The following is a 9,755-nucleotide window of genomic DNA, read 5'->3' as shown; positions in this document are numbered from 1 at the left end:
GGGGGTGCTTCCTTTGCTTCTATCCCTGCTGGACATGAGCCCTCTCTCTTCTCCCCTGCCCCCTCCAGCCCTGGCACACCTGAGCCATGAGCACTGTCTACATTCCCCTGGCCGTACCCCCAGCCCTGGGACACTTGCTTCTGGCTGGGAGGTCCCAGGCCGTGGTGCTGACACTCTCTAGACAGCCCCCCTTCATGGGGAAAGTAGGGGGGGCAGGAGGGTGCGGGGAGAGGTTACGCAAAGGATGCCAGAGCTGGGAGAGACCACCTCTATGTGGCAAGGTGCCCATGGCTGGCTCCTGGCTCTGGTTTCTGTCCCATCTTCCCTCTGAGGAGCCACCGGGACTGCCTGCTGCTTGCTGGAACCCAGGCCTCATCTGGAGTCCATTCCCAGCACTCCTGCGCCAGCTCTGAGACTGGCAGGGCAGTCACTGAGCTGTCTGCTCCTCTTAGGCAAGGAGGATTTGGCGTCCTGGGTGAGGGGAGTGTGCTGTGGGGGCAGGGCCTCGCCAGGGGACCTGGGCTGCCAGCTGGGAAACAGTGGCCGTGGCAGGGTCTGATTGCTCGTGTCTGCCACAGGGCTTTGCTTCCCCACAGGACAGCAGGGGATGCTGCGGGTGGCCCTACCTGGCAGAGCCGATGAATCTCTGCTGGAGAAGCTTAGGGAGGGGTCTCAGGGAGGGGACAACAGACACTGCAGGCCAGACTGGACTGGGGGACCGTCCCCTCATAGCCCCCTGGGCTAGAAGCCTCCCCCAAAGGAGAGGAATCTGCCTGGTGGCAAGTGCTGTCTTGATTCAACCCAGAGGCCGACTGTGGGCTGGAGCCCGGGGCAGTTCAGTGGTTCCTCAGACTCCCGATGCCCAATGCTGCTGACCTGCAGGCCGGAGCTCCTGGGTGGCTGTGAGGGGCAGCCCTGCGGGCACTGGGAGTGAGACAATGGCCTGTGTTCCAGTCGGGACACTTAGGGGCTACACTGAGGAGATCAAAGGGCATCTGGGGGCAGGGGCTGTCTCCCTGGAGTGGAGTCCAGGGGCTGCAGCCTCAGGTAAGGCACTAGAGAACAGGACCTGGGAGCCAGGCCCAGGCCAGGTGGAGGACAGAGCTCAGGGGAAGATCTGGGCCCAACGGGATTAAAGAGCAGTTTTCTGTCTCCTTCCCCCGGGGAAGAGGGTCAACCAGGCAGGCCCCAAAGTGGCTGCAGAGATGCAACAGGCCCCTGGGACAGACATGGGGCGGTCAAAAGAGGAGGGCCCGAAAGGGGACCTCTGTGGCACAGCATTGTTCATCTGACAGGGGCGTTTCCACCCACAGGGCTCCTGTGGCCCAGGATCCAGGGCACTCAGTGCCCCCCGAGGGCGTTTGAGGGCCCTATCTTGGCCTCATTCTGCCACGGCCATCCATCCCCTGCAGCGAATTTGTGGACTGGAACTTCCTTGCTAGAGGTCCCACTGTTGGACTCTGGGGACAGGGGAGGCTAGCTGAGGGAGCCAGTGCCCATAAGCTGGGCCCCGAGCTGGATCCTCCCTCTGTTCTGGCCTCCACATCCCTCCTGTCTGCACCAGGTGACCACAGCCAAAATCGCACGTCCCAGGGCCGAGGCAGTTCTCTGACCTGAGGACCTGCTCAGGGTCCCGGGGACCCCTGCCTCAGTCCAACCGCACAAGGGAGGGGGAAAGGGAGGGGTCAGTCAGTGAGGCTTCCCTTATCCACAGGTTATATAGAAAGACAGAACATAATAAATATACCAATCCTTTCCTTTAAAAAAAAGTGTTTTAAATGCATTTTTTTCCCTGAAGATTTCCAGTGTATTCCACAATGTTTAAAAAATAGTTTCCCCAAAAATATATCTTGAAAGCATTTGACACAGTGGTATCGTGATGTATCTGGCGCTTGTCGGCGTGGGGCCCGGGTCTGGTCAGCCACCAGCCTGACACCCAAATGCCCGTGGACGTTGACACGCATGTGCCTGGGGCGACAGGGTCTTCATGGGGGATCAAATCTTGGGTTATGCTGAGAACCTACATCCTGGGCTCAGGCTCGTTTCCGGCTGAAACCCTCCAGCACGGGGAAGGGGGCCCTGGTGTGGCCAAGCAGGCTGGGCGATGCCCTGGAGGCTGGATGGGGGACAGATGTGTCGGCCCACTGGGGGCTTGTCCTTAGCCCCTTCTCCTCCTCTGTCTTGGCTCTCTGCGCTTCACCCCTTACCAGACTTCACACTTGTGAGGAGGGTTCATGGGGGAGCCGAGCGGGCAGCGGAAGTGTTCTGAGAACTCCTTGGAATTGGAGAGAGAGCCGATGACGCGGAAGCGGGAGGGGCTGTGCGGGTCGGTGATCAGGCCTTCGTGGGAGCTCTCGGGCGTGCGGACAGAGCACCAGACCTTTGGGGGCGACAGCGAAAGGCTGGGGTCACTGGGGGCCCTGAGGCTGCCAGACTGCCCCCCTCGCCCCAGCAGGGGAATGAGCCCCATCAGGTCTGGGGCTCCCAGGGAGTCCCGACGGCCAGCCGCATGGGTGAGGAAGGGACAGTGGCTGATGTGTACCACCCCCCACACCAGCATCCTAATGTAGCGGTCTCCAAACCAGGTTTCTTCAACCAAAGCATCATCTCGGTCTGTCTGGGCATCTACACTAGATTTCATCTGAATGGGGGATTCTGCCCAAACATGTTTGAAAACCTCGGATTTAGTCCAGATCTTTCATTTCCTGGGCAGAACAAATTGTCTAATGGCCTGGTAGCGCTGGGTGCCAACAGAAGTCTATGAGCTGAATGCCAACTCAAGGGCCAGCCTGGGGCATTGAGAGTTTAAGAAATTTCTAGAACCATAGAACCAGAAGGGACCTTAGTGATCACCTGCTTTATCCTCTCATCTATCGGATACAGGAATCCCCTTTTGTTTTTTGTTTTTGAGAAGGCAGGACTTATTGAGAGGGCAGAAAGGCTCCCAGAGCAGGAGGGGACTTGAGGGGGTTGCCCAGGAATCCTTTCATGAGCATTCTTGGCCCTTGCTTGAATCTTTCAAATGACGGGAAGCTCGCCTCCTTGGACAGTCCTATCACTCAGGAACTTCTCAATTTGAGGAGAACTTGCCTTTGGGCTCTCAGCTGGGTGCATCAAGACGGCAGGACACACCCGGGGGTGGCATTTCCCCTCACCTATGATGAACTCACCTGTGCAAAGCCCAGGAAGAAGAGCTGGTCGTTGGTGAGACCCAGGGTGGGCAGTGTCTGCTCAGCCCCGTTCTTCTTCACCCAGTTCTGGTAAGCCTGGGAGGAGAGAGGACCACAGCTCAGCGGCTCCCAGGCCTGTGAGGCTGGGCGGGGCTGGTGTGGGAGATCTTGGGGAGCCCTCCCCTGTCTTGACGGGAGCTGCTCTCTGGGGGTCTGAGCCTGGGCTCTGTCTAGAGGAGCCCTCTCCTTGCTCTGCACTCACTCGGCCCGATGGCTTAAATATCTCCATGTGGACAGCTCTCACATGCATACCTGCCATTCCAGCCTCTCCTCTGATTTGTGTGCTCAGCTGCCTTGGCTGGAGTCCAAGATGCATCTCACAGTTAACACGGCACAGACAGAAAGACAGGTCTCTCTCTCTCACGCACACGTGCGTGCTTTCTTCATCATGGTCAATGTCACCCCATTCACCTACTCAGGGCCCAAGCCCAGAACCCTTCTTCAGTTCTCTTTCTCTCGAGCCAAACACCCCAAATCTGACTCACCCATCCCATTGCTGCCCCATCTCTTGCCCAGACAACCTCACAGCAGCTTTCTAACCAGTCTCCTTGATCGGACTGAGCCAATTCCAATTCCCTTCCCACAAAGCAACTTCGGTGAACCTTATAAAATGGGCGAGGTAAACTTTTTCCATGAAACACCAGAGTGTACGTTCAGCTTTATGGGTAGTGGCCCCGGCTGCTGTGACTCAGTTCTGTCATTGTGGTGTGGAAGCAGCTGCAGACAACATGTCAACAAATGGGCATGGCTGTGTCCCCAAAAATGTTTATTTACAAAGACAGGCTAGACTTGGCTATGGGTTTGCTGACCCGTTTTTTTGTTTTGTTTGTTTTTTTGAGTTGGAGTCTCACTCTTTCACCCAGGCTAGAGTGCACACGGCTCACCACAGCCTTGACCTCTTGGGCTCAGGTGATCCTCCCACCTCTGCCTCCCGAATAGCTGGAACTGCAGGAGTGCACCACCACACCCGGCTCATTTTTGATTTATTGTAGAGACAAGGTCTTGCTATGTTGCCCAGGCTGGTCTTGAACTCCTGGGTTCAAGCAATCCCCCCACCTCAGCCTCCCAAAGTGCTGAGAATATAGGCATGAGCTATCACGCCCAGCCCGACCCTTGTCTTAAAGGATAGATTTGATCATGTCATTCCTCTGTTTAAAAACCCTGCAGTGCCTCTCCATTGCAACCAGAATAAAACCCAAGCTTCTGGCTCAGCCAACAGAGGCTGGGAGCGCTCAGGCCCCTGCACTCATTCTATCCACCCGGCCCTCCTTCCTGTTGTGCCCCCCCAGGCCTGCGTCGAGCTTGTGGCTTCCGCACTTGCTCTTCCTTTGGCTGAGACTATTTTTCCCAGCTCTTCCCTGCCTCTCCCTCATCACTCCGGTCTCAGGTCCAACATCACGCCCTCCAGAAAGCTCACCTTGGTCACCCTCCTGCCTTACTCATTACCACTTTGCCTGAGCTTATATCCGTCCCCTCATCAACCCCTAACAAGTGGAGGCGTTTACTTGCCTATCTTCCCCCTCCGGCCTCCATTAATAGCCTCCACTTTTTTCTTTCTTTCTTTTTTTGATTAAGAATGATAGCCGGGTTCGGTGGCTCAGCCTGTAATCCCGCGCCTTTGGGAGGCTGAGGTGAGTGGATTGCCTGAGCCCGCGGGTTCAAGACCCGCCTGGGCAGCGAGACCTCATCTCTACAATAAATGAAAAAATCAGCCGGGCATGGTAGCGCATGCCTGTAATTCCAGCTACTCGGAAAGCTGAGGTGGAAGGATGGCCGGAGCTCAGCAGATCGAGGTGGGTGACTTTAGGTAACTTGTCCAATGTTTCTGGGCTCAGTTTGCTCACCTACACAATGGGATTATAATTAAAAAAAAAAAAAGAATGATAGGTTTATTAGAAGACAGGTAAAGGACACAACAGGCAGGACAAAAGCAAGGGTGACTGCTGTTCATTGCCTCTTTTTTTTTTTTTGAGTTGGAGTCTCACACTGTCACCCAGACTGGAGTGCTCCCAACCACCACAGCCTCGACCTGCTGGGTTCCGGCAATCCTTCTGCCTCAGCCTTCCAAGAAGCCGGAACTACAGGCGCGTGCTACCACGCCTGGCTAATTTTTGATTTATTGTAGAGTCAAGGTCTCGCCAAGTTACCTGGGTGGGTCTCAAACCAGTGGGCTCAGGCAATCCACTCGCCTTGGCCTCCCAAAGTGCTGGGATTACAGGCTGAGCCACTGAGCCCAGCCCATTTTTTTTCTTTATTCAAGGTCTCACTCTGTCACCCAGGCTAGAATACATGGCACAATCATAGCCCACTGCAGCCTTGACTTCCTGAGCTCAGGTGATCCACCCGCCTCAGCCTTCAGAGCAACTGGGACTATAGGCACATGCCACGACGGCTGGATAATTTTCTTTTTTGTAGAGATGAAGTCTCACTATGTTGCCCAGGCTGGTCTCGAACTTCTGGGCTCAAGCAATCCTCCTGCCTCAGCCTCTCAAAGTACTGGGATTACAGGCATGAGCCACTGTGCCTGGTGCATTGTAAGCTTTTTGAAAGCAGGATCCCTGTGTGTCTTGCTACAGACTTTGCATTGTCTAAAACACAGCACATGCCAGGTGGAAGATTCTTTATGTTGTCATTGACTCATGGACTTTAGGTAACTTGTCCAATGCTTCTAGGCTCAGTTTGCTCACCTACACAATGGGATTATAATGTATAGTGGTGGAGTTGTTGGGGAGGACCCCAAGCCTAGCATATTACAAGGACTCAACAGATGGCACCCCTTAGGGTTTCTGCTCCTGCTGTCCTGGCAGGGTAGAGCCTCTGGACTGCTCTCTGATAGACACCTCCTTTTCCCTCACAGTCTCCGTCCTCTCCCCGCCTCACGGCTAGCATCTCTGAGCACCTCCCTGGGCCGGGCCCTGCACCTGGGCCATCCTCTTTCATCTTCCCAGCAACCCAGTGATGCAGGTATCCGCTCTTCACGGCCTGACACACAGAGGCTCAAGGTGAAGTGACTTACTCCACACTGGGACTGGAACCCCAAACTGGCTCCATGACCAATGTCCCCTGTCCCACCTCCTTGGCCCTCCAGAGCCTCCCAGGCCCACGGCTGACTGATGGTGGTGGCTTCCCCTGCAAAGGTGAGAACAGGCAGGCTCTTCAGGGGGACCCAGCCCAGACCCCTTCCTGTGCCTCCTAGTCAGGCCAGACTGAGAGCAGAAAGCCTCCGGAGGTCCGGCTCCAGGCCAGGTGTGTCTAAGTCAGCCTCTCAATCAGTCCTCACGACCGCCCATTTCACAGATGAGGAGACCGACGCCCACAGGGCTGCTCACAGGACTCTGTGGCAGGCTCAGGTGTCTGTAACGATGCTTTCCTATGAGGCACCTGGACAGAGCCAGCCCTGGGCCCAGGGCGAGTGTGGGGTGCGGACCCTCACCCGGTAAGCCGCCTTGAGGCCGCCATTGTCCGCGATGTTCTCCCCGAGGGTGTGCCGTCCGTTCACCGGCTCCCCGTTCACGCTGTAGTTGCTGTACTGCTCCACCATGCACTCGGTCTGATGCTTGAAGGCCTCCACGGACGAGTTCTTCCACCACGGCCGGAGGTTCCCATCTTTGTCATACTCCCGTCCTGCAGGCCAGAGGGAAGTGTCGCAGCAAGGGAAGATGGGACAGACGGGGCCCTGCTGCTCCGGTCTCCTCCCAGGGAACAGCGAGCTCCTCCATGTACACCCCATACTCCAGCCAACATGGGGCGAGGCCCCTCGGAGTACTGAGGGGTGGATGGACGGGCCGACAGGAGGTGGGCGCAGACGGAGGAAAGGAATCCAGGCCCAGCCCCAGCGTGGCCACAGGCTCAGGGGAGCTGGGTTTGTTTTCAAGACTGGCTAACAGCTCTGACCCCGAGGAATGGATGCCTAGGAAGGGGCAGGTGGGCCTGCAGCACTGGGATCACGAGACAGACCCCAGCCTCCGAGGCCTCTGCCTCTTCCCTCTCAGCTTTGGGGTCCCCAAGGCAGGAGGTGATGAGGGAGAGACTGACTTCAGCCCCTCTGACTGCAGCTGAACCAGAGAAGTCTCTGGAGTGGTGAAGAAGTACACTCCCTGCTGACAGCTAATACTAACCCCCGAGTACTGAACACCCCCTGCGAGGAGGATTCTCAGTATGTACTTCACATGATCCTCCCAATCACTTAGGAAGGTCGAATCATCACGCCCACCTTATAGACAAGAACATAGAGGCCTGGAGAAAAGGCGGGGCTTATAAAGTTCATATAACTGGCAGGTGGCAGAGCCAGGACTTGAAGCTAGATTGCTTTATCTCCAAGGCTAAGACCCTTAGAAATGAGGGAACAGAAAGCAGCGACAGTTGGGCCAGGAAGCTGATGGGCCTGATCTGAAGGGGACCCCAAGGAACCCGTACCTTGATCATCAAAAGCATGAGTCAGCTCGTGGCCCACGACAACGCCGATGCCACCAAAGTTTAGGGCCCTGGGGGGGGGGAGGGGGACAAGAAAGTGAGGGTGATGTCTTGAGGGAAAGGCCTCTCGCTCTTGCCCAGGATGTGACCTCATTTCCTGGGCTCGAAGACACAAGACAGTCTCGTGGAGCTCTGTGCGCACGTGGCCGTGGCCGTGGCCTGAGCTCCAACTAGGTCCCTGAAGCCAGTCTGCTATGGTCGGCTGCACCCACCGGGTACCATACACTGTGTTAGATGCTTTACAGAACTGTACTGTCATTGCAGAAGAGTTAGGCATCATCACAGATGAGCCTAATTCCCCCCCGGCCATCAAACAACAGACCTGGGATTTAAACCCAGGACGGTGTGGATTTCATCTCTGAGATGGGGGCCCCACCCCTCTCCACTCCCCATTCCTGTTTCAAAACGTTGTCAACGGGCATTTGCCTATAGAGGGCTCTTGACTCAGCAATGCCCCCAACATCCCCCTGTTAGAAACCTCTGGATGGGGGGTGGGGGGCTGGGGAGAGGGTGAGGATGTGGCTTTCCCAAGGGGGAAATTCACATATAAAGTATTTGTGCTTTATATGTGAATCTGAAGGGGGGCCACCGGGGCAAAGAGCACTCAGTGAGACTGGCTTGGTGGGTGGCCGGCTGCAGGCCACAGGGCTGGGCCAGGGGGCCGGGGGTCTGCCGAGGGCCGGGGAGGAGTGAGATGGGACACCAGCGCCTACTTGGGTGAGGAGCGGGTGTAGAAAGGCGCCTGCAGGATCCCAGCCGGAAACACGATCTCATTCTTGGTGGGTGAGTAGTAAGCGTTCACCATGGGCGGCGTCATGCTCCACCTGTAAGCGCCACGTATCTATGAGGCTCAAGCACAGCTGGTGGGTGGGGATGGTCTCCCTGGAGGGTAGCTCGGAGATCCCTGTCAAGAGCCCTAAATCTCATGTCTAAGTGCACACAGGTACAAGGACATCCATTGCAACACTGTTTCTGAGGGGTAAACACCTGACTGCCTATAAATAAGGAACTGGTTAAATAACGTCACATCACACAGTGGAATACGGAGGCTCTCACAAAGAGTAAGATGGAGCCCAGCATGGTGGTGTGCACCGGTAGGAGGGAGGCCAAGGCAGGAGGATTGCTTGAACCCAGGAGTTTGAGACCAGCCTGGGCATCATAGTGAGACCCAAGTCAAAAAAAGAAGAAGGAGCAGCCGGGTTCGGTGGCTCAGCCTGTAATCCTGCACCTTTGGGAGGCTGAGGTGAGTGGATTGCCTGAGCCCACGGGTTTGAGACCCGCCTGGGCAACTTGGTGAGACCTCATCTCTACAATAAATCAAAAAATTAGCTGGGCGTGGTCACGTGCGCCTATAGTTCCAGCAACTTGGAAGGCTGAGGAGGAAGGATCGCCGGAGCCCAGCAGGTTGAGGTTGCGGTGGCCGGGAGCGGCCACTGCACTCCAGTCTGGGTGACAGAGTGAGACTCCAACTCAAAAAAAAAAAAAAGAAGGGTCAAGATGGACCGTTCAATATTAAAAAGTCATCATGTCTTAGCTCAGAATGTATCTATCAGCAGTTCTCTAAGTGTGGTCTGTGGACACCTGGGGAAGGGGGTATCTCCAAGACCCCTCTGGTGAAATCAGAACCATTTTCATAATAAGATCAAAACATTATTTGCCTTTTCCACTGTGTCAACATTTGCACGGATGGCACAGAAACACGGTGAACAATGGATAAAACTGTCGGTGGCTGAGAGTGGGTCAAAGCACGTGTGGTGGTCGTTGAGCTCTGTGCCTTGTACCAACAAGATAGACTCACAGAAAGAAGAAGGAAACCAGCCGTTTTCATGGAGAACATGTTTTTGTTTTTGTTTTTTGTCAGGGTCTCACTCACACAGGCTGGAGTGTGGCAGCGCAACCATGAGCCACCGCTGCCTCAACCTCCTGGGCTCAGGCGACCCTTCCATCTCAGCTGCCTGAGTAGCTGGAACTACAAGCACATCACCACATCCGGCTATCTTTTGATTTTTTTTGTAGAGATGAAGTGTCACCATGTTGCCCAGGCTAGTCTCA

At 55.7% G+C, this 9,755-nt stretch overlaps 1 protein-coding gene across 3 annotated transcripts in view; it reads right to left on the bottom strand.

The window, feature by feature from the left end:
* Positions 1-1,140: 1,140 nt before the first annotated feature.
* The window catches only part of ECE1 (endothelin converting enzyme 1), a 63,495-nt gene continuing 54,880 nt past the window's right edge, over positions 1,141-9,755 (bottom strand). For 2 of the 3 annotated variants that reach the window (XM_021709375.1, XM_008051578.2), the window contains 5 exons: positions 8,417-8,527; positions 7,647-7,714; positions 6,664-6,854; positions 3,171-3,266; positions 1,141-2,380 (listed from right to left, as the gene is read on the bottom strand). In XM_021709375.1, the coding sequence (XP_021565050.1) occupies positions 2,204-2,380; positions 3,171-3,266; positions 6,664-6,854; positions 7,647-7,714; positions 8,417-8,527 (643 nt within the window). In that variant the 3' untranslated portion in view covers positions 1,141-2,203. The remainder of the gene's footprint in view (positions 2,381-3,170; positions 3,267-6,663; positions 6,855-7,646; positions 7,715-8,416; positions 8,528-9,755) is intronic. The other variant, XM_021709374.1, reaches the window with a different exon arrangement.

The sequence above is a fragment of the Carlito syrichta genome, unplaced genomic scaffold (genome assembly GCF_000164805.1).
Source record: "Carlito syrichta isolate Samal-C Ts95f unplaced genomic scaffold, Tarsius_syrichta-2.0.1 Scaffold200587, whole genome shotgun sequence".
In the NCBI taxonomy this organism is placed as follows: domain Eukaryota; kingdom Metazoa; phylum Chordata; class Mammalia; order Primates; family Tarsiidae; genus Carlito; species Carlito syrichta.
Note: the sequence above shows the minus strand (reverse complement) of the source record. Positions and strands in the feature narration are given on the sequence as shown.